This window comes from Aythya ferina (genome assembly GCF_964211825.1).
Source record: "Aythya ferina genome assembly, chromosome: 4".
In the NCBI taxonomy this organism is placed as follows: Eukaryota; Metazoa; Chordata; class Aves; order Anseriformes; family Anatidae; genus Aythya; species Aythya ferina.
In genome coordinates this window covers 1,532,383-1,556,439 of record NC_140300.1, presented here as the reverse complement: position 1 = coordinate 1,556,439, position 24,057 = coordinate 1,532,383, and the positions used below count along the sequence as shown (strand labels likewise).

The following is a 24,057-nucleotide window of genomic DNA, read 5'->3' as shown; positions in this document are numbered from 1 at the left end:
ATCTCAAAATACGCCCAGGTTTCACCAACTTAAAGCCATGTAGAAGGGGTTAGGCCAGCAGGGAGCAGGTGCTAATTACTGCTAGTGCTGCTGTGCTTGATGGAGGCGATGCATTGTCATCATCGTGGAGCAGAAGGGGGAAACGATACATCAGAAGGAAAGGCAGCGATTTGCTTCAGGATTAAAACTTCCCTGGAGTTTGGGGAAGTCACATCCCTTCATTGCATCAGTGCAGAACGGCAAGACCACATTTCTGGTCAAAAAAAAAAAGAGGAATTTGCCCAGTGGAAAGTTCATTCGTGTGCGTGTGCCCGCTGTTTGCACAACCCAGGATTCATTCTCTTTTACAGCTTTGGCCCTGGCTTTTGCTGCTCACCACCTTGGCTCCCTTTTCTTCCTCACAGCCTCCACCGTGGCTGCAGCGTTAGGCTTGCTTTCTTATTTATTTAAATATATTTCTTTTTTGTAGCTAACAATGACCTCAGCTGTTTGTTCAAGGAGTTCATAACCCCACACAAGTTTTACGACGACGAGAAGGAAATTTGCAAGAAGCCCTTTGGTTCCGAGTATCTGGCATTGATCTGCTGGGGTTCTGCTTTATGTTCCTATCAAACAACAATGAAATAGGAAGAAAGGAGAAAGTAAACAGCTCGGAGTAAATAAAGACAAACCCGTGTCATTCCACCCTTCCCCAAATACTGCCATCCAACCACAGGAAACGGCGAGCAGACGGCTTGGCCCAGCTCCGTGCTCCCCGGCCGTCTGGCCGCGCACATGTGCAGGATAACGGTGCGGAAATAAGTGAATGAGGCAGCAAAACAGCGAAGGAAACGCGCCTACCTACGTGGAAACCCTGACGTCTAAGAGAGCTTGAGAAAAAGAAAAGCTTTGAATAGAAGGAAATGGAGCGGCGCGGTGTCGTACAATGCCCACACGCGGCCGAGCCCCCTCTGTGTGTAGCAGAAAGGGGATGCCCGGCTTGGGAGTGGGGCTGCGCTTCTGGATTTGAAGCCGTGCTTGCTTTGGGTTTGACCCTACCGAAGCTGTGTGAGCTGGCCAGATTCGTGAGGGTCTTGCAGCTTTTGGAAGGTTTTCACTGCCTGTGGCCGCGCTGGAGTAGGTGAGAGTTAATGGAGCCTTCAGACGGCAGAGCGAAGGCTTGGTGCCGAAACCTGAGCAGCAATTCCCCGAGCAGAAGCAGGTTCAGGGCAGGATCATCCCTCTGCTCTGGCCAAGGAAATCGCTCTGCCTTCACCCTCTTTTCATGCTTCGTTTCTGCTGAACTCGGTGATCTGAGCACGGGGCAGCTTCGAGCTGTTCCCTACAGAGCTGCTCCCTCTTGGCTGGCCCAGTTCAGGCAGGGCGCCGTGCCCAGCTCTCGCCTCCTCTCCCCGCAAATTGCTTTCTAATGCGTCGATAACACTGTGTGCACACCATAAAACATCACTTCCCTGCGTTTGGACCTTGCATGTCAAGGTGATTTCGCGGCAGCGGCGAGCAGATTGCCTCCTTTCTCCCCTGGTCAGCTTATCCCAGCTCTTGGCATCTGAAATCTGGCTTTGTTTACACCTTTCCAGGGCCCTGACAATAAGCGCAAGGCCATCCAGAGGTTAGTGTGACACCGTGCAAGGAAAGGCCTTTGCTTTGTTTTCAGATTCCTCCCGAGGTTTTGTTTTAGCTGCAACAAATAGCCATAAATCCTGCCGCTGCTGCCCGTGCCCGGCGGAGCCCCGCGCTGCCCCGCTGCAGAGCAAAGCGAGCGGATGCAGGATCGGGGCAAAAACTCACCATTTTCTCCAAAGAAGATGTTTTCTGCAAAAAAAGGAGAGACGTAGCTGACCACATTATAGGACAGACCTTACCTAGGTTTGAATTTCAAGTCCTTCTCTTTACACTCTTTCTGGAAACAGGTTTTTGGGGGAAGCCTGGGGGTCCGGTGGATGGGGTTGTGGGGCACGCAGCTGCCCAAAAAGCATCGAGTCGCCCACCTCTGCCAGGTGCAGCCCAGCGATTTCGTGGCCTTGGGGTTTAAAATCTGCTTTGTCCTGGAGGTGCTGAGGGGAGTGGAAGCAGCATCCAAAGGGTGGCGTCCATTCGATCGAAAAAGACACTCTGGTACAGCCGAGATGGAAATAAAAGGTGTAATAATGGATTTTAATCAGGGTTTCGTTTTTCGCGGTAATTTATTAGTCTCTAGAAGCCGAAGAAGTACAATTTTTCACTTAAGCAGGGCGTTACCAAGCTCACTGATTTCTAACCTTCTGCAAAGTTATTTTATTTCTGTGTTTGCTTTTAGCCAAATGTTTCCTACCAGTCTTGTCCTCACAGCTGTTTTAAATATCCATTTGCTTGTGCGTCTGTCTCTCTGTAGAATACTCTAAATGGCTCTAAATGGCTCTCGCTGTTTTCCAAACAGTATTTCAGACTCTGGAAATCCATATCCCGCAGCCTTATAAAAATAGTTCTAATAAAGCCACCCAAATTGCCAGCTCCTTCCGTGGGCCAAATTAGTTTTGCAGGTGACGCCACTGAACAGGGGAACGCCTCGCGCCCGTGCGGGGACGTCCCTGGCAGCCGGGGCGTCTTGCAAAGCGCTGCTTAAACCTGAGCAAACCCTCCAGGTGGGTCGGAGGGAGCTGGCAGCACCCAAGCCAGGGCACCCCCAGCCCTGGGCAGAGATCCCAGTGTCACCAGTTCCTTGTGTTTTGGTGCTGAGTTGCTCCATCGGACGCCTTTGCTCTGGGCAGGCTCCCCCAGGATGCGTTGGGGTCGGTCTTCTCCTGGCAGGTTGGTGCAGGAACCAGGGCAGGGAGGAGCAACGAGGACAGCAGACTGGGACAAAGGGGCATTATTTTGGGTGAAAATGTTTTCTTAGCACTGCAGAATGAGCAGCTCGTGTCCCCACCTCTGCTGCCAGCTGTTACCGGGCTGTTTCACTGAGAGGACCACGGTGAGGAAATGATGAGAAGCACAGAACTGCCCGCCGTGCCCCCACTGTGGGTCCCTCCCAAATCCCCTTCTCTTCCTGCATTCCTCGGACCATCCAAAATGTTTCCCCTCCTGCAGAGGTCTTACTTGGGGCTGGTTGTTCCATTAGGATGGGGTTCTGGAGGGGATGGCAAAGCCGTGGCTCTCCTGTTCCGGACCTCGTTAGCAGGGTGTGTAGGCTGGAAGGATTCACTGCAAGGTGGGATAAGTTTGGAGAGGAGCTCTGAATGTCCATTTCCAACCTCACAAGCAGAATAAAACCATCAGGCTGGCACAGCAGCATCTCCACCACCAGCCTGGGCCATGTGTGGGTACTGCAACACCCACAGCCACATCCTTACCCTCGCTCTTCCCGCAGGTGGTGGGTCTGGGAAGCAAGAAAGCCCAATCCTTTTTGTTTCCAAACAGAAAAAAATAATAAATAATTAAAAAAAAAGGCCCAGGTCTGAGCCTGCCTCCTGCAAAGCCAGGCAAGGGCACCGCAGTGTGTTTTCTGTTTACAGTAGAGCTTAAAGAAATAAGCATCAGTTACATAGGGGAAAAATGAGAACGCACTCAAATTGGACCCCAGGGCAAGGCTCGCCGGGAACAATAGATCCTGTCCTTTCTGCTGAACAGAAACGCCGAGGATAAGGAGGAAGTTTTCATGAAAAGCAGAGGCTACGTTAGTTTAGTTCTGAGCGAATGTTAAAAAAAAAAAAGGGGGAAAAAAGAAGGTATTTCAAGCACTTGAACTTGAGCGGCGGCTCCGTTTGGCTGCCCAGACGCTCTCCTCCCGACCCCGGCCGCATGAATCTCCGCTGACAGCGCGGGTGCTGAGCCGTGGTGCTGTGCCTCGAGCTCCCTTAGCCACGGGATGGATCGGGGCTGCCCCTGCCTCCCGTCACAGCGTGTGCTTAAAATAAATGGCCAAGGGGGCAGCCAGAGTTTAGGAGGCCGTGGCCCCGAGGGAGCCTTCCTCCCGCGCTGCCCGCTGGCGTGCCCGCCACCAGGCTCGGCCCTTTCTGCTTTTTTACCCTTTCCTGGGTGTTGTGAGCATCCCGGGGCCGCCTGGTGTGGCTTTTGGTGTTTGTATTTACGTGAGGAACCGTGCGGATGAGGCCGTGGATTCTCGCTGAGCCTCTCCAAAAAGTCACCTCCGGGCAGGAGCCGCTCGCTCCAGCTCACCGCGCGCACAGGGGGCGGCGAGGAGGGGGCTGCTCTTTTCTCCCCCTTTTTCCCTTCCCCGTGTCCTGCCACACGTGAGGCCGGCTCCCAGCCCCACGGCCTTTTTCCGTGTCTCATTCCCTCTCCCCCCAAATTTATAGCCACGTTGCGCCGTAACGTTTAATCAAAGGGTACGTGACCGCGCGCTGCGGCGCGGGGTACAAGTTCAGCGCAAGGTGAATCTTGTCTGAGATAATCTGAAAGTTCACTCGGAGGTGAAGGCAGCGGCGGCTTCGCACAGACCGCCTGGGGTTAGTGAGAGGTCGCTTGTTGTTTTTTTTTTTTTTTTTTTTTTTTTTCTTCCTTTTTTTTTTTTTTTTTTTTTTTCCTGTCCCCTTTTTCACGCGTAAACAAAAGAAAAATGCAACTTGCAAGGGACTTGGCATCAGCTGAGCGGCAGGAAGGATGATTGTGGTGAGCTTCAGTGCCCGCCGAGTGCCAGCCCCTGGCTGTGGGGCCGAGGGAAAGAGATCTCAGTGCCTTTAGGGACCGGGACAGCGGGGTTGTTCGCGTGTCATACCGGGGAAAGGAAGGACCCTGAGTGCTGTGCTCAGCAGGACATCGCCGTCCTGCGTGGCTCTGCTCCTGGCTGCTGTCCCTGTGCCCCGTGTGGGACATTCCCCATGGGGAACAACACACCATGCCCCTTAGCAGGGTGTTTGGGCATCCCGTCCCGGCTTCGGGGTCTGGACTGAGCTAAAAAAATGTCCTGGTTGTTTTCTGGGCAGACACCGTGATGCTGCACGTCTGCACCTGCCTTTGGTGCTGAGCCCTCGGCGGATGGGGAGAGGGACCCGCTGCTGGTCCAGCACCTTGGGGCTGCCTGCAGCAGCTCTGTACGGTGATGAGGGATGCTCGCCCCAAGAAAAATGCCTCTTTGCGGGATTTTTTCCCCCTCGGAGGTTGTAGGGTCGCTGATGGAGGTGGTTCATACACGGGCTGATTGGGAGGACCGCTGCTTTGTGCCCTCTCCACCAGCTTCTGTGCCTTCAGGGGTTTCTGTGGGTCCTGATATCAGAGAGCATTTGCCCCGTTGTTTCTTAACACTTTTATCCAGAGCAGCCCCTTTTGCACCACAGATCAGGCAGGGCAAATCCGAGAAATCCACGAGGCTGAGCTTCCCCGAGCTGGGTTTCCTCGTAAATCCTCGTTTTCCAACCCTCACCTCCTTTTTGCTGATGCAGCCCCGCTCTGTGCCGGAGCGGGCTGGAAAGGCAGCCAGGGGCCGGGGCTGTCAGCTGGGAGCTGCAGGTGCTGCAGCAGCTCCGCCAGCACCTTGGCTCCTCCAGGCTGCAGGAAAAATGCGAGGCATGAGGCAGGGAGGGGGGAAGACCCCTCCGAAAGATGCTTTTTTAATTTTTTTTCTCCTCTTTTCCGACCTTGGGTAATGTGCGTGTTCACTTTCTATTATTTCCTTGCACTTTGGCTCAATCCGCTTCCTTTCCCACCCAGGCTGCAGAGGCAGGGAAGGTGATGCTGTACACGAGGGCTCCGTGCTCTCATCTCTCGACACGGAGCATGGGTTTTTTCTTACCAATACCAAAACCAGTTCCTCTTCCCCGTTCAGTAACAGCTTCAGAAGTGCCTTTTTGCCCTCCTCGCTTCTAAGAACTGCTATCTGTGCCGTGACAACCTCGAGAAGTCGAGCCGAGCACTTTCCAAGCCCCGTGCCCTAAATTCAGCCCCCGTAGCCGCAGACGCCGACCCCAAGCACCCATGTGGGACTTTTCAGCCGAGCTCCATCCACGGAAGGGCTCTGAAACCAGCAAGGAGGTACCAGAGGGATGCTTCTGGAGGAGACATCCCTGCTTCGGCAGTGAATCCCTCTTTGTGGCTGGTAAATGGGAACTCAAAGTGCTATTCAATAGCGTCCCTCGAGAGCGGGCTCCCCAGACTCTTTCATTTCTTTTGGCCGCTGCCCAGTATTGTCTCTTTGTCTTACGCGGGTTGTAGGATCTGGAGGGTAGAACCCCTCTGATCTCCTCTGCGCGGAAAGCACCATGCGAAGCTGTGAACCTGCAGGAAGAAATTTGATGAGCATAAATAATTATTTTCCTGAGTGCAAATGGGCTAATGAATCCCGCGTGGCCGAGTTCCCTTGTGTTCTTCTTCGCCATTCATCAAAATCCCCCATCTAGGCACTTATCGCTGAAACCAACTGATTTTGTCCTGAAAACGCCAGCGTTTTCGTACCGACCATTTCTGGCGCTTTGTTTTTTTTTTTTTTTATAAAACTGGCGTCGCACGGTGCTTTGCCACGGCTGGAGAAACTCGGGATTTCCCTAGAATTCAGCTTTCCCTGCGGGCAAAGCTCCAGCTGGTGACTAAGGCCACAAGCGTGCATCGTCGGAGCTGGTGGAAGCAGAAACGAAGCCGGCGGGGACTTTCCAGGAGCCCTCGAGATTGTCACCGTGCCGTGACGCCCTAATCCGCCGCCTCCCCACCCTCCGCTCCTCTGCTGCTTTGCATCAGTTCTCTTGAAGTCCAACGGTGTTTTGTGGCTCCTTCGTGTGGTTTGGGGTTGGGCTGAGAAAACCATTTTAAGCCCTAAAGGGATTTTTTTAATATAATTTTTTTTTTTAATTTTATTTTTTTTGCCGTGTGCGCAGAGCTGAGCTCGTATCAGAAACTCAGCACCTTTGGGGTAACGTTGCCATGTGTTTGTAAGCTTTTAATGAGGCTTTTGGAAGAAATATCTTCTAAAAAAGCAGAAAAGTCAAACGATGCAATTGCACCATTCCTTCAAAGCCGGTGGAAAGCCAGAGGTTTTCCTCCTAATAGCCAGGGAACATTTGCAGATGGAAAACCAGAAGACCTTTGTGCACGCACGGGGCGAGCTTTCTGGAGACCTTCCCCTGGAAATCCGATGTAAGAAATGCAAACCTATAAACAGGCAATAATACGGATCCGAAAATAATCCAGACTGGCCAAATTAAGGCTTTGTCAGTCTCAAACCTCCCTGTTACATACTGTCCCTGCTGCCATAAATCTTCCTGGATTCTTCTCGTGCTTGTTTTTTTTTTTTTTTTTTTTTCCAAGAACTGCTTCACTTCTACAGATATAAGAAAGCAGAAGAGGGAAAAATAGAATTGCTGCCTTGACTTGCAAAATAAACCCAGTTAAGATGGGAGACGAGGAGCATGGCACTGGTTTTCCTGCCTTTAGCCTGAGAGCTGAGGAGGAAGGATCTGGAGGGGACCTGAAGGACCCCTCGCTCAAGGTGCCCTCAATTCTTAGAGAAAATCTTAGTTTCCAGTGAAATCACCGAGAGATCTCCTCCTGCTTTCATTTAGGCCACGGTTTTGCCCTCCCTGTCTCTCCCAAGCTGACGAGCAAACATCATGTTCCAATTCCTGGTGCCTTTTCTTCTTCGCGAAGCTATTGTCCAAACCCCCGTCTCCCCACGGGTTAGCGTATTTCTTTCTCTTTCAGTATTCCTTTCCCACGAGGCGTAATTGAAACCTCCCCAAAATAAATTATTTTGAATGCAGTTGTCTGTGTGGCTGCCGATGTTGGAAACTCCTTGGGCTTTTTGTGCCCGGTAACAATTCCCCTCTTGGTGCCGGTAGGGGCTGCTCGGCCGGTGGTGGGGATGGACAAGCTTAGGGGTGGGCAAACTGGGGCTGGCACCGGGCTGGATCTAGGATTTTCTCCTGCTTTTGCACCCAGGAGTCTCCCCTGGGTGTTTGCTGGTCCCTAGGGAATGGCCTCGACCCTTTGTTCGGGTGGGATTTGGGGTGGTGATGGGGTGGGACCCGGGGGCTGCCTTGCGCCGAGCCTCTCGTGGTCGCCTCTATCAATGGGGTTGTGGTGACGAGCCACCGAAAGGAGGTTTCTAAAGACAAGTTCTGGGAAGGTTTTTATGTGAATGGTGTGATTTCTTGCAAACTGAAACTCGGCTGCTTTGTAGGTGGCAGGTCAAGGCGGTTTGTTCCGCTCGCTGCCCACAGCCACGTACCGGGGAAGAGCACCAGGCTTGGAGGTTGTAAGGGCCGGGAGGGGACGTGCTGACAGAGCTTTGCAGGGCTGAGTTCAGCTGGGTTCTGGAAATATTCGCTCCTTCTCACCCCAGAAAGCAAGAGCTGCTGGTTGTGGGCATGGGCTGGTGGCAGGTTTCGGGGCAGGACTTCTGCCTCCAGCTGGGAACCCCAAAATGTTCTCTTAATCTCTCTCTGCCAGCTCTTCTCTGTCCCCAGCACCCAGGAGACATAAATTTGTGTTTTGTGTGTGGCAGAGCCACTTCTTCCGTGCTGCTTTCCTGGGCATTGATCTGAATCCCTGCAAAAACCCACGCCAAGGAAAATCTCACGCACCCGTTGCTGGCACCACCTCGACCCCGACTCCTGCCCGAAGATGCATCAGGTTAACCCCGGTTCCTTTAGCTCGGTTCGCTGGGAGAAATCCGGGCTAATTGCCTTTCAGGTTGTTCAAACAGGTTGCCAGATGGGCCAGCTAATGGTCACGAGTCGTCCTTCCCTTTTCATCCCCCGGTGCGTGTGTGCACGCGTGCTGATGGCGTTTGCTTTGGGTTTTTCCTGGCAGGAGGAGCTCTGCAGAGCACCTTGTGAGCCCCGAGCATCACAGAAAGCTGCAGTTCCTGGTGGAGAGAAGTGGATGTGTGCTTGGGGAGAAATGGATTAAAAGGGTATGAGCAGCAGGCATGTGAGAGTTCCCCCAAACCGGGCTTCTTACAGGGAGATTTGGTGCTTTATCAGTTGTTTCCTATCAGCCTTCGCGCCTTCTCAGGTGGAGGAGATGCTCTGATGGCAGAGGAGAATCCTTTTCAGACCATCTTGCTGCTCTCTCTTGTCACTGAGAGTAAATATTGCAGGGGATAAGAGGAGAAGGGATGTTTGTTTCTGGGATGCTGCATTTTTACTCTATTAAGGGCATCAAGCTGGCGTTTGTAGACCTTGAAATAAAACAAGAGTTCATTTTTGGGATGGGGTTGGTTTTCCTTTCACCACCTGGTTACTGCCTCTCCATGAAACTCCTGTGCCAGCTCACCTCTGGAAGTGTTTTTTTTTTATAGATAAGGACATTTTGTGCATGAATTTGGCCCTGCAGAGCCAGGATGCTGACAAGCAACGGGGCTGGGGTACATTTTGCACAACCCAGCCGTGAGAGCAGAGGCTGCGATAGCACAGCTGACCCACACAGAGCCCAAAGGCATTTCTCTTTCACAACCGCGTCCCTTCAGCGGGGATTGAAGAAAACAAAACGTTTGCCTGCCAATTTGGTTTCCATTCCTGGCTGACCTGCAGGCTGCCCTCGTGGCTTGGAGCAGCTCTGCTCTTGGACGGGTGCTCTTTACTTCTAATTCTGACGCTTTGCTTCGTGCTGCAGTGGCTGTAGCATCGTGTCCTGTGGCGAGGCGATGCTGTCCTGGGAAGCTCTTCCCTCCGTGTTTGCTGTTTAGGGGGCAGTTGCTCTCCTCTTCCAGCAGCTTTCCCCATGAGCCCGGAGCATTTGGTGCATCTCAAGTGGCAAGTTCCCTGCAGGTCAGAAGCGTTTGGCTGCAAATCCCTGTTTGTGGATGCTCAGGGGGGTGCTGCACCATCAGTTCGTAAGAAGAAAAAGAAATAAAAAGAGCCTGGTGTTGCATGAGGCCAGGGAATTCAGGAATTTTCACCTGTCCTGGAATAACACCCGGCCTTTGTGTCTTGGGCTTGTGGAAGGGGAAGAGGTGGGGACAGGTCCTCAGGGCCAGAAGGGTCCCATGTCTCGAGTCAACCCTGCAGCATCCTCTCGACCTCTCTGGAGATAGGACAAGTCTTTATCACCTTGCTTTTAACCTTGGAAGGCGTGGATCTCCCCTTCCTGCCATCTCCATGCACTCTGGCCACCAGGCATCACCTCCCAGCTCTGTGCAGAGCCCACGGTGACTCTGGCACAAGCGTGACGTGCCGGTGTTTGCTCTATCCTCATCCCAGGGGCGCTGGCAAAGCTTCCAAACTGTGCTTTGAACCAGCTTGGATTCACATTACATTATTTCTGGCTTGGCTGAAAGAAGTTTATCCAGATTCAGTGCTGCTGTCTCCTGTCAGACAGAGCACGCTGCCCCTCTCCGCTCTGCACCCGGGGGAGAAGCGTGCAGAGCCCCCGCTGTGCCCCAAATCCCTTGGCCACCAGCGCGTCCTTTCCCTGTAGGTGACGTGAAAAACATGCCTTTGTTTTGAAAAAAATACCTCTTTCTTTCGAGAGTTTGAGCCGGTGATATAGAAGGGAAGTGAAAAGGAAGCATTTTTTGAGGGGGAACTGCGGGAGGTGAGCAGAAGGTGCTTTTCTGCCCCCGCCACGGGCAGTTTGTGGCAGGAGCTCCTTCCCAGCTCAGGTCCTTCATTCCCTTGGGTCCCCAGGGACAGCAGGGCTGGGTTTTGGTGCACCTTTGTGTCCTTGCCACCCTGCTCGGTGGCGATGGGGACGTGAGCGAGCACCTGGGCTTGGTTTCCTCTTGGTTTCGGAGGCACAAAGTGTGTGTGCCGGGGCGCTGGGAGGGCGTTCCCGGCGCAGCTGTGTTGCTTGTGGTTTTCTGTATGTGTCTGCGCGTGTATAAAAACAGATTTTTTTCCACTACCTTTCTTTTGGAGCCCTACTCGAGCCGTTCTCCTCTTTTAGAAATACGTTCTTGAACACGGACACCTCTTGTGGAAAATGTGCTCCCCGGGCAGCCGCGTGGGTGCAGCCGGCCCCGAGCACGTCCGCAGCTCTCAGGGCACTTCCCCGTAGCACAGCACAAGCTCCTTTTTCTTTCTTCCCCTCTTCTTTTCCTTTCCCCCAGCGTACGTGCTGTCGACTTTGATTTATAGCCTCGAAAAGCAGACTCTGGTTTGAAGAATTAATGATATTTGCATATTTTATTTGGAATCTCCCCTGGAAGGCCACTGCTGCCCAGCGCCACCGTGCAGCCACTTTTTCCTTTCCTTTTTCTTTTTCTTTTTTTTTTTTTTTTTTCTCGGTGTCGTTCAGATTTAGCAGCAGAGGTGAAAAGTTGAAACGGTAAAACCCATAAAACCGCATTTATGTGACAGATAAATCGTTTTGAGACAGCTCTCCCCGAGCCGTGCAGGCTTCCTCCTGCAGGACCTCTCTCCCCCCCAGCCCCAGCCCGCTTCTGCCGCGCGCCTTGCGGCTGAGCCCTGCAAGCACCAGGGGTGCTGAGCTCGGCCCCGAGCATCCTCAGTCCTGTCTTGCCAGCAAAATTGATGCAGGCCAACAGCTGTAACACCCTCGGGCTATCCGTCAGTGTCAGCAGCCGGCTCGCGGGAGCATGGCTCTCTGGACACACGGGGAAGATGCAGCCTGGGTGGGTTTGGGTTTAGGATGGTGATTATTTACTGGGTTTCTGGGTTTCTGTGCTTTCTTTTCATTCTTTTAGCTCTTTGTGCACTTGGAGATACTGAACTGGGTGAAAAATGAGATGAGGATAAAACATCTTCCCCCATCACCCCATCAGGGCAATGCCAGGGTGAGCAAAGGCGCCGTGCCCCCAGCGCAGGCAGGTCCCAGCGGTGTGGGTGACGTGGCTCAGCTTGACCCTGCTGGTGATATGCTCCAGCACCCAAACGTGGCACGGGGAGAAGAGGGCACCTGCTGGAATTTGCAGCCTCATCCGTGGTGGCTGCGTTGCTTCAACCCAGCCCCAGGAGCTGGCCTGGAAGCGGAGATGAAGCCCAGCCCTGCTCCACCACGGCTCGTCCCTGGGCCGTGCGCCATCCCGGCCACTTGTCACCAGGCTCAGTGGGATCAGCAAACCTCAGCTCGGGCTCCTGAGCTGGGGAGCAAGCTGTGCTAGATGTCTGTTTGTTCCACTTCTGCCTTACACTACCCCAGTGCTAAATTTCTGTCTTTCAGAGATGTGCACGAGAGGTTTGTGCAAGCCCTTCCCTCAACCATCCTCTGCTCCTGTAGAGCTCCCCAAGCCTCTGCTGTGCCCCCGCTGCCTCCCCATACTGTTTATAACAGCTCCTCAGGCTGCTTTATTCAAATCTTCCCATAGCCCACTTCTAATCTTTCTCTTTTTCTTTCTTTTTTTTGTTTTTTTTTTTGGTCCCTTTCTTCTGGGACTTTATTTCTAACCCCCATGAGCTGCTACCTGGTCCCTGGACGGTCCAGCCATGCACTTTCTGCAGAAATAACTTGTGATTCCTTGCCCGTGGCTTGCTAAGGGCACGTTCAGCCCCCAGACTGCCAACGAGAGGACTCGGATGGGCTGGGGGAAGGCATTGAGCCCGTACAGCCCTTCCCAGAGCAGCAAACAAACCCGACAGAAGAGCTTTGGCCCCGCTGCGCCGTGTGAAAGGCGCACGTGAAATCCTATCCCGGGCTGGGGCTTTAAGGTGCCCTTTGGAAGAAAAACTCCCCGCCGATGATGTTCAGCCCCGGTTTGTAGTTGGCACAAAGGGCCCCAGATCTGACCTGCCGCACAAAGCCACGCGGGACCGGGGGCTGGAAAAGCCCTCTTGAGGTCCCGGCTAATCCGTCCCCCCCGCCAGCGCGGGGGATTGTTCCCGACAGCTTGTTTTCTTTGCTCTGACCTACATAGTCAAAAAGAATCTTGTTGCCCATTTTTGTTTGGGACCTCGAGGTCTTCGAGGAGCCAAATCCCCGTCTTTGCAGGGCGGGCTGTGTTGTTAAACAGTGCGGGAGCCTCCAGGAACACCATGGAGACGGGGGCACAATGAGCCCTCTATGGCCCTCGCCTCGCCTGGGGACGGAATAGCGGGGCCCTTCTCCTCGGGGTGGGCACCAGGACGCCCAGCCACGGGAGATGAAGATGTCCCCGTTTTTGGCAGCCTGTCCTGCAATAGAGCAGTCACAGCAGCTCTCCGGGGCGGAAGGTTTGAGGATGGGGAGGAAACCCAGCAGCTCCTAATGAACATGTTTTGTACGGCTGGGACGCGCGCGGTGCCCGCCCGTGCGGCTAAGGCGTCCTCCGCTGTGCCCCCGTGGGGGAAAAGCGGTGGCAGGGTGGGGAGGCAAGTCCTGAGTCCTCTCGGATAGATTTGGGAGCTCGCCCTGGGCTTTTGCTGCCCTTGGAAGTGCCGATAAGGGAGGCAGCGAGGAGGAGAGCGTGGTGCGGAGCATCCTGGTGAGGGATTAGGGCAGGGGCAGGGGGACACCCAGGGGACTTTTGGCTCATTCCCCACCCAAACCAGCTCGGGGAGGGCTGTGGGTGTCTGTGCCTGCTGCGTTCAGGTTTGCTTTGTGGAGACGGACAGCTTCAGGTGTGGATTTTGAGGGCTGGAGCAGGGTTACCACAGGACTTGCCTCTACCTCCTGCCTGCCCCGCGGCAGTCCGGGACGGCAGCGGTTCCTCTAATGAATGTCTGGAAACCACCTGGGTCTCCTTCGGTGGCTGAGTTCACCTCAGATAAACCACCGAGCTCCTCGATGTGTCCTTGGGGAGCTGCAGTCACTGGGGACGTGTACAGAGCACTTGGAAGATGCTAGGAAAGGGAGCGGGTGGGGTGAGAAATCCTCGTGGCACCGTCTGAATGCAGCTGCTGGTTATATGGGGACAAAAAAAAAAAATGTGGTGACTTCAAGCACAGAGGTGCTCTCCTTCTGAAGCACTTCAGGGTGCTCGGGCTCTTTTTCTGGCTCTGCCACCGACCTCCTGGGGGTGTCTCAGCCCTCATGCACATCCTTTGTGCCTCCGTTTCTTCCCCAAAACAGCGATAGTGCAGCAGGCTTTATGGCTAGGAGATAATTGCTGCTGAACACGGCTTTTTTGGTTAACGCCACCTGCCCAGGCTCTTTGCCAGGCTCCCGATAAACCACCTGCTCGCTCGCCAGCTCTTTAAAATCCGTTTGTTTTTCTTTCCCTGCCTCTGCTGCAGCTCCTGGATCTGTTCATCCAGTGGGACTGGTCGACGTACCTGGCTGACTACGGGCAACCCACGTGCAAGTACCTCCGGGTGAACCCCACCACAGCCCTCGTCCTGCTGGAAAAGTGAGTGCGGGCCCGGGCACCCCGGGATATTTCCAGCCCCATTTTGCTCTATTTTGTGGTTCTGTGGAAAAAAACACATGCTAAAAGCCCAGCTGTGGGACAGGGACAGTGTCTCCAGGTGGCCGTGCGCTCCAAGGCTTGCTCTTAGGGAGGACAGGACCCCTGCCAAGGGTAAATCTGATCCCCAGGAGTGTGTGTGCAAGCAAAGCTTTTGCAGGGCATCAGCCCAAGCCCTGGGGCTGTGCTGAGGACCAGCAGATCTGTGGGATCAGCTCCACGGGATTTCTGCAGAGGTGTGGGATCCATCCCAGAGCACAGCGGGGAGGGTGGTGGCGGTGCTACGAGCCTGTGAGCGATAACAGGCACTCACCGAATGCACGCCCTGGAGCACCTGGGGTCAAAAACTCCAGGTTTGGAAGTTCTCAGCCCAAACAGTGCACTCAGGCAGGGAATCAGAGGCTGGCTTCAGTCCCAAAGAGTGGGATTCACTTCCCTTGTAACCCTCCAGCACGTAAAAGCAGAGACAGGAGCCACCAGGCCACTTGTCCTGCCCGTGGAAGGAGGTGGCCAAGTGTCACTTTCTCTGGTAGAAAGCCAGAGAGCTTCTCAGATAGAAAAGGCCTGATAGAAAATCTTACTGCTTATCTGGTAGAAAAGCAACCTGCCACAGATAATAATTAATAATCCAAGCAGCTTTTGCCATGGCCACTCCATCGGTAGGTCTCACATGCTTGCAGTTAGATTTGTCCAGGTTTAACATGAAATCAGATCCTTGGGCTGAATTCGAGCTGGTTTTTTGGACTACCTCTCTTTCTCTGTTGCATGTATTGGAGAAGATCACCAGTTCAGAGTTGGATTTAAACCTTTAGAAGGCTGAACTTGGTGGCTTCGAAGCTTTGTAGCTGCATCTGTCTGCAGGCCACGTAACTGCCCCATCTCCTCTCCCACAGATGAGAGCAGCCACTTTCACAGCAACTCACGGCATCCAAGTGATACCAGTCTCGTCCACAGGGACAAAAATGAAATAATTGGTGTGTGTAAAGCACTTTTAGACATTACAGCGTTATTTTTTATATGCGTTTATATGTGCTGTGCAAGGTGTTGTATTATTTGCAACATGTTTGCAACCCCACGTCCGTGATGGAAAAGCGTGCAGTATATTCAGAGCTAGCAATAAAATAAAATAAATTTTATAAAAAAAGAAAGTTTGGGCATGAAGCAGGCAGAATAACCTAACCAGAGGGCTGGATACAGGCAGCCAGCTGGGGCTGCAGCAGCGAGGTGTGAGCGCAGAGCAGGAAGGCAGGGCCGTACCCCTGGCTCCGCTCTCATCCCCCATTCCCTTGCCATCACCCCAGGTAGCACTGGATCGTGCTCTCAGCAGTGTCATTAAAAGGCCACAAGCCCCAGCTCGGCTTGCCAGCCTTTTCCTAGAAAAAAAAACTCATTTTAAGGGTGACCAGGTGCAGCCCCTTTGCTTCCCACCCCCAGCCCCGCTGCAGTCACCACCTCGGCACCTGCATGCCCACGGCGCAGCATCCCCGGCACTGCCCGCCTGCTGCTCCAGGCTCTTCCCTCTCCCTGGTCGGACTCCAAACCTTTTGGGGAGCCTCCGACCATCGCCCCCAGGTCTCTGCACAGAGCCAGCCGCCAGCTTTAGGCACATCCCCTCCTGTCCCCACGTCGGGAGCAGCTCCCCGGCCCCCTCCGCACGTAGCTGAGCTTTGCCGCCAGGGCGCCGTGAAATTCTGATCCGCTCATGCATTTTTTTTTTTTTTTTTTTTAACTTGTTCTCATGATTATCTCTTTTCCTAATCACACATCTCTCGTAGGATATCACGAGTGTAAGTATGCTGCTTGCTTGGGCTTTTACCCTCACCTCGCAGTGACTTTATTGTTTGGTTTAAATGGAGCACTAAATGATCTAAATGCAAGCTGCCTTTGAAACGGTTCCCTCCGGTAACTCTATCGGCTCAAATGCACTAATTAGAACTAAAAGAGGAGCTTTTACTGCGTTGCTTTTTTTTTTTTTTTCTTTCTTATAGATTAATTTAAACAAAGCTTGGCTCTATTTAAGGCGGTGTTTGTTGACAGGGGTGGGGACAGCATTGAGCTCTCTCTTTCCCTTCCTCTTACTTCTAATTCTGGGGCCAACACACAGGGACCACGTTATAAAACCGGGCTCGCTTCTCCTAGGGCTCTGCAGGCACACGCTTAAAGGAATAAAAGTGTCAATCCTCCACGGAGCTGCTGGAAAACACTGCCTCTCTGTTTCCAACCTGATACTCTTGGCGTCGGGATGCACAGCTCTATCTGGGGCCGTGCCTTCCAGCTCCTGAAAGCCCAGGCGCTTCCTATGGCCCAGGGCTGGAAAAGAAAGGAGAAATAAATTCGTCACCCCAATCCCAACGCCGATTCAGGGTGGCATGGGATAAGCCTGGCTGGTGGAAGGGTGTTTCTCCATCCAGACCCGCTTCTGTGACCCCAAACCTCTGCAGTAACACGAGTGGGAGCCTCGCGTGCTGACACCCTCACCCAGAGAAACACCCTTTGGACCTACAGCTCCAGGGTTCACCTGCACCATTCCTGACAGGCACGGGCTTGCTCTGTGAACACCCCGAGCCTGCAGGGAGGTAGTGAGCACCCTGAGCCCTGAGCAAATACCCTTCACTTCAGTCCTGCTCCCTTCATTTCAGTCCTGCTCCCTGCCAGCAGGGCTAGCGCAGCTCCTGCGCAGGGTGGGTTGGCACTTGGCAGTTCTGTCACCCTTCCCGTTATAGAGAGGAGCCATCCCTCCTGGTGTGCATACATGGGATATTTGGGAGCAGGAGGGGAATGCCCGCTGCACCCACTGGGAAGCACACCCCCTTAGTTTTTCCAGGATTTGATGTTCTGCAGGCAAGTTAATTCGCTAAGGAAATCCAGCTTCGTGCTCCACATCCACATGATGCCCGGAGATACCTCCTGTCCCTGCCAGGCACTCAGACACAGCGGGTTCAGGAGGGGCTCAGTGCACTGATAACAGCCCTACGTGCTCCAGCTTCGGTGCTGTGCACCCCGATGCAGTTGCTTTATCCCTGCAGCTCCATCCCAGTCATCCAAACCCCCCTCGGCAGGAAGCACGCCCAAAAGGTTCCTCGCGCACAGCCCCGGCGCTTTGTTCCAAGCATTTCGTGGAAATAAATCTACATCTGAGCGGCTCCCCCGAGCTTTTATCCCAGGATAAAAGCTTTCTTCCGAGGATAAAAGCTGCCCGGGATGAGGGCTGTAAGGCGGAGGATGCTCTGCTGTGAATTCCCCTCGCATTACCTGTGGGTATTACCGAGGCAGAACCTCGGTGCTTTTTGCTGCGAGCTCCCTGCGGCAGGCAGTGATGGATGGCCCTGGGTGGAGGTTTCCCAAGGTACAAGGTTTGCTTGCAGCACGTCTGATGTCCCTGCGTAACCTGTGAAATAGGAACAGAGCTCCCAGCCCTCTCAGGAAGGTGCTTTGAGGAGCTGCAGGGGGAATCGATGTCCTGCGTGAGGCTGGGTGTTTCCTAAATTCCTGGCACTGCAGCACCTCTGACCTGGTTGATCCGAAACCCTGCTTCCTGGCAGCACGGCTGCTGCCTGGTTCCTGCAGCGGAGCAGCTGGCGACCTGCTTTGGTTAAAAAAAAAAAAAAGAGAGAGAGAAAGAAAGAAAAAAAAAGTACTTATTTTGCTGAAGAAAATTGCTCCAAGCTATCTTGTTACTGTTGGGCAAGCAGCTCGGCTGTAATCCTGTGTCTTTGGGCACTTACAACGTTAGCAAATTAGCCTCTGGGATAAGGTTGTTATCCTTATTTTCAGTTCCAAGCTGGATGTTTTTTGGAACATTTCAGAGTTCCCTTTGGCTCTTTTTAGGGAGACTGAAGCATGAAAAATCTTAGATTTTTTTTTTAATCGGTTACATGAGTTTGAAGGGTTTTTTTTGTGCTCAGCTGACTCGAGCCCCTTTTTGATAAACCGCCAGCTCTCCAGGGACTGCCATCTCCGTGTCCCGATCACCTTAAGGCTTCACTTAGGTACCCCTAGCCGAAAACACAGCCTTATGCGACTCGTCCAAAGCCATCTGCCTTTGCCAGATCTGATTCACCGAGAAAATCGTTTACAAATTGTGGTGTTACAAAGAGCAGTGCCAGCGCTCAGCCAGCGGCTTGGATGTCGGGAGCCTGCTGCTGCCTTCGGGCTCTGCTGCTGCTCGGGTGAACGGCTGACCCTCGCAGGGTGGTTTCACTTCCCAGCACATGCCCTGCCTGCACAAAGCTCCTGCTTGAACTGCGTAATGAGATGTTTTTCCCCCAAAAAACATGCATCTGTGAATGCCAGCGTGCATGAGTCCCGAGCTTTGCATGCCGGAGAGAAATGGAGCTGCACCGGCTTCGCCTCCTGGGCGCATCCCACCGCCGGCTGCTCTGTTCTCTGCCTCTTCAATCTTGGGGGCCTTGTGGAGACCAGTGTGCTACTTTGGGTATTGGATGTAATTAAAAAAACCCACACAAATCTCAAGAAGATTTGTAAATTAGTGCTGGGTGCCTTCCTCTAAGGCTGTGTCGTGCGTAAAGTTCGCAGCTCTTTGTTTCAAAACTTGACGGCTGCCCCCAGAGCTGCATCTCTTGGCCGCATGCAATGCACCTTTTCAGATCAGAATTGCAAACGATGTGGATTTTATGCTATTTTAGTTCATTTCCTGACCCTCCTAATATTCCAGCACTGTCATTTGCCACGTAATGAGATGGAAAGGGAGGACGAGAGGCATTAGGGACTCGGGGTTGTCACAGCGCTTGGCTTTAGGGGCAGGTACCCTGCAGTGACGTGGGCTGGGACCGACAGGGTTGAAACCAAAAATACAAACCATGCAAAGCTTTCCCCGGCTCGGTGTGCCCATCTTTACACAAAACCTGGGGCTAGACCCCGTGGGTGCAGTCACCTCCAAGCAGGGGAACTTCTCCGGCGTTTCGCTCGCGGGGCTTGGCGCGGCGCCGCGCGTGCCGTAACCCGACTGTTTCTGCTCTGCGCAGGATGCGAGACACGAGCAGGAAGAACAACGTTTTCGCCCAGTTTCGGAAGAACGAGCGGGACAAGCAGAAGCTGATCGACACCGTGGCCAAGCAGCTCCGCAGCCTCATCAACAGCCATCACTCCTGAGGGCCGCGGCCGCCCGCCACCGCACTCCGGGACCCGCGCCGCGCCGGTCCCTGCACCGCAGCCTTCCACACGCCTGGACTTGGGATCCTTGTTCAAAGAGAATATAAATGTATTTTTTTATTCGCCTGTATAGAATCCATGAGACCTACCCTCCTGACAAAACGTTCCTCGCTAAGCAACCCCGGGGAAGAGAGGCAGCGCTGCCTGTGCTGGGGCAGCGAGGGTGCCGGCAGGAGTCTCCGTTACAAGCTCCTATTTTCAGGGGGTTGTAAAGGGACGGTAAAGCCCGAAAGAGAAGTTCACACCCAGACTATGTTTTTTTTTTTCGTTTTTTTTTTTTTTTTTTTGTAAGCCAAATTCAAAGAATTGGTTTGACTTCCTTTTGTTAAGTTATTCAGTTGCAGAACAAGCGAAAACAAAACAAAAAAATATATATATAGGGAGGAGTCGCGGTTTCAGGTTCTTCTCGTGGGCTCCGGTGAAAGGAGCACGCATTAGAAAGAGGGTCACTCGCTTGCCAACGTGAGGATTGGGTTTATGGAGGGAGAGAGGCAAAGTGATCCCCCAGCCTCTCGCCTCCTCCTCCTGTAGGGGCTGATGCCCACCCCGGTTTCAGGTGGCTTGCAGGGAGCCGTATCCCGTTCCCGTGGGGCTGTAAGGGAGCAGATGCACCCTGAGCTCTGCCTCTAGGACCTGCCGCTGCCTTTTGGACCCGCACTGAATGTAAAAGGGCTTCAGGTTGGATAGATGGGAAGAGGGGGAGCCTGTGGGGTGCCCTGCGGGGTTGGGATGGCACCAGGGTGCTGCTGCTGTGTCCAGCACGGTGCCAGGAGGGAAACCCGCTGGGGTTGCAGGCAGATTGGGCTCCCCGGTGTGTGGGGTGATCTTGGAGCTTAGCTCTTCCTCTCCCTGCACCTTTTATCCATGCTGGTTCCCCATCTCCCCTCTCCTGCTGCCCTGGTGCCATGTCCCTCCACTTCCCATGCGCTCTCTGGCTCGGATCAGCCTCACAAGCTCCCCAGGGTGACAAACGGGAGCCTCCTGGGTGTCCCCAAAGCTCTGGCAGTGGGAGGTGACCCCAGAGCAGCACCACAGCGCCCAGCACCCCGGCTCTGAAGTGCCTGGGGGCAAAACTCTCCTCTTTGCTCCGGAGGTGCCCGTACATCAGGGCAGCCTCAGAGGGCCCCGGTGCTGCCATCAGCAGGGCGCTAAGCCCGGGGTTCAGGTTACAGAGAGGGGAATTCTGCCCTTATCTTTTCATTACCTTTTGGACTCCAATTAGTGCAGGTGAAAGCTCAGCCAGGCAGTTTCCCCCCCTACAGATCCACAATGCTGCAGAGAATTAAAAGGCTCTGGGCACGAGATGGCCCCGGCGGGGCTGCTCCAGCAGGGGCATGGACAACGCAGGCTTTGTAACGTTTGCATGCGTTGGGTCTGCAGCTCTCCAACCTCTCCTGGAAGCTGGGGAAAGGTTTTGTAGCCCTCAGTGAGTGGTGCAGAGCTCCCAGGTCGGGGTTTGCAGGGTGGCAGCTGCACTTTCTCAAGGAGTTTGGTCTTTTTGCTTCCTGCCCACGAGCACGGTTCGCTTGGTGGCTGCCGCTCCAGCTCTGGATGCACGAAGGGCGTGGGGCTTTATCTTCCCTCCTGGTTCCTCAGCAACACTTCTTCTGTTTTCTTTTCGATAAGGGTACGCGTTACTTAACCCTGAGAGCAAACAGGCACGTTGCAAGCGATGAACTCCTGGGGCTGTTGTCCCGTCACAGCCATCTCCACCCGCCAGGACCGGTGGATTATTTTCGTGAACGGGAGGGAAGAGCAAATGCTGGACCTTAATTTCACGACTCCTTTCTTTCTGGAGGGGGGATCAGAGGGGATTTTTGTCTTAACGCCTCTTTGAAGCACGTGCGGGAAGGCTGGAGGAAAAGGGAGCAGCTCAGTGTGGCCAGAAAGGGATCAGGCTTCACCTTGGGGGCTTCACACTGCGTGGGAGCTCCGGGTGGCCCCAAGCTCTGCCCTGGCATCCCAAATCCTTCACAGCTGAGAAAGGGAAGAGGGAGAGCTCCCAGCCCTCCAGCTGAGCCACATCCCACAGCTTGCAGGACCTCGGGGCGCTCTGTCCTTCCTCCCCATCACCCGGTGGTGCCGATGTGGTGAGAGGCGCAGGGACAGGAGTGCGAGGTGGTTCCAGCACCAGCCCTGCCTCAGCCTTTTCCACAGAGCTCTCCAGAGGCCAGAGCTAGCAAGAAAAACCCAAACACGAGGCGGTGGCAGGAGCAATGGGGGAGCTTCCATCCACGGGGCACTTGCGCCAAGGGCCCTTCAGCGGTAACAAGCACTTTAAAAAACTCTTCGCAATCACAAGCTGCTACAGATGCTGGCAACAGCGTGAGCGAGCATCAGCGAGCATGACAAATAAGGCACTCCGGCATTTCCAGTTTTTATTAGGGGGAGGATAGGCTGTCAAACACAATTTTTAATCGCATTTGTCAGCCGCCGACTTCGCCGCCGGGCGAGGCGGTGCCGCTGCAGCGCTGATGGTTTTCCTTCCCCGCGTGGCCGCTGCGGGACGCGGCCAGGAGCAGCACCGGGAAAAGCTCCCGCTGCTGGCTCCAAAATCCAGGGTTTTTTTTTCCCCAAGGAGTGGCTCCAGCATCGCGTTGTGCAAGGCAGCTCTGGGGCCTGCACGCAAAGGCCGGAGCCGCCGGGGCTCGGAGCGAGACCTCGATTTGGGGCTGGGACTCGCTTCTGGGAAAGCCCAGCCCGGCCACGGAGAGATGCAGGGAGTTTCTGATTTCGGGAGGTCAAGCACCTAACCGCAAGTCACATAACGGAGATGAAAAATGGAAATTCGGGGCTCTGGTCCTAATTAACTTTTTGTTCCGAGAGATGCAGTTCCATCCCTTCGAAATAAAAATTAATCTTTTAAACAGATTGCTTAAAGAGCCCTGGAAGACGTTTCAAATCCCCTCTAAATCTCCTGCTAATGACTGGTATCCTCCGATACGGATGGTATTGCTTACGAGGGAAGGGTTGTTGCTAGAAATTTATAACGTGGGGGGAGGCAGGGGCAGACCCCGCTGCTGCAACCGTGGCTTTGCAACCCCTGGAGCCAACAATGCTGCTATTAACACCCCGTGTACATACCTTGCTCATCCCTTAGGGTTTTTCTTTTTTTTTTTTTTTTTAAGCAGTGGCTGTAGAAAAGACCGGGTTAGCCTCCCTCTCCAGCCCAGCCTGGCAAACGGATTTCGGCACCAGTGGGAAAAAAAAAAAAAAAAAAAAAAAAAAGAAAATCGTTAAAAAAAAAAGAAAAATCATTGAAAAAATATATCAAAAGCTTGCCTTGTGCGTGCAGCCTGTGCGTCGCAGGAAGGGTTTTTTTTTTGCCTTCTCCAAGGCACGAAGCTGGAGCACTGAATGAAGGGGATGGCCTTGGGGCGGGCGAGGGAGAACGGGACATTTTCCGTTTTCTTTTCCTAGGGCTGGGGTCGGGGTCCGAAGCTCTTGGCAGTTTTTGCACTTTGTTCTAAATCCGGCCACGAGCCCGGGCTCAATGGGGAGCAGCTGCCCCGGGGGGGGGGCTGCGGCGTTTTGGGGTGGCTGCTTCGTGCCCCTGGGATGGAGACAGGAGCAGCCTGGCCGTGTGGGAGCTTTGGGCCCTTTTTCCCACCTGTGTCCCCTTTTTTGGTGCCCCCATTGGCATCAGCTCTTTCATCTCATCCCCACCCCGAGCAGAGGAATCCTTGTCCCTGGTTTCCTACCTCTCTCTCGCACCTCGGTGTGGTTTTCCCTTTAGGTCTGGTTTGGTGCTTTTTGGAGCATCGCCTGGTTTGCAGCACCCAGCGCCCACCCTGCTGCATGTTCAGGGTGTCTGTGCCCCATTTCCTACAGCCTCGGGGGGGGGCAGAAGCCCTGTACACCCCCCAAATGCACCCAAATGCAACTTCTCCATGGGGAGGCTGAAGGGCATGCGACCTGAAAATAAATCTCGGCGCAAACAAGTTCAGGATGGACCCGTCTGTGTCTGTGCGGCGAGCTGGGTGAGTTGTGCGTTCGAGGGAAGAGATTTGGGGCAGGATTCGCCCCAAAAACACCAGCTGAGGGGTGCTGGGGATGAGTCCTGGGGGCAGGTCGGTTCCCGTCACCTCCCAGGTTGCTGCTGCTGCTCTTTTTGCCTTGCCATCCCCCTCCTGCCCCCGCGGCCGCTCCTCCGGGTCGGGGGGCAGCACCCCAATTTCTGTAGGGTCCTGCGTGTGCCTCCCTTGGGAATCCCACCATCATTTCGGGAGGAGCCCCCTCCTGAATCTCCATCCTCCCACCCCAACCCCTCGGTGCCCACTGGCTGCTTGCGTTGCCTTTAAACATCTCGGAGGTGGGGGGGGGGGGGAAGAGCGTGAGTTTGTAAACTAACGATGTGGTGAAAACAGCTTTTTTTGCACAAGTCGTTGCACAATAAGGGGAAAAATTAGTACATTAGGTTTAACTTTAAAGGGAACTTTTTTTTTTTTTTTTTTTTTTCTCTTTTCGTTTTTCCTTACAACTCACTAGCGGAGCTACTGATTAAAAAAAAAAAAACAACAACAACGAGAAAAAGACGGACTGGTTAAAAAATAAAAAATAAAAATGGACTGCATGGTTTACAGGTTCAATCGCGTTAGAAATTAGCATGTTGATTCCGACTGTACATTTATCCTATTGTAACTGCCATTAAACAATACAGCATTTAACTGTTTGCCTAA

The 24,057-nt window shown here is 53.7% G+C and overlaps 1 protein-coding gene across 8 annotated transcripts in view; it reads left to right on the top strand.

Annotated features, from left to right (window-relative positions):
- EXOC6B (exocyst complex component 6B) overlaps window positions 1-24,057 on the top strand; it is a 271,298-nt gene extending 247,241 nt beyond the window's left edge. For all 8 annotated transcript variants that reach the window (XM_084517013.1, XM_084517010.1, XM_084517015.1 and 5 more), the window contains 2 exons: window positions 14,037-14,149; window positions 19,192-24,057. In XM_084517013.1, the coding sequence (XP_084373139.1) occupies window positions 14,037-14,149; window positions 19,192-19,318 (240 nt within the window). In that variant the 3' untranslated portion in view covers window positions 19,319-24,057. The remainder of the gene's footprint in view (window positions 1-14,036; window positions 14,150-19,191) is intronic.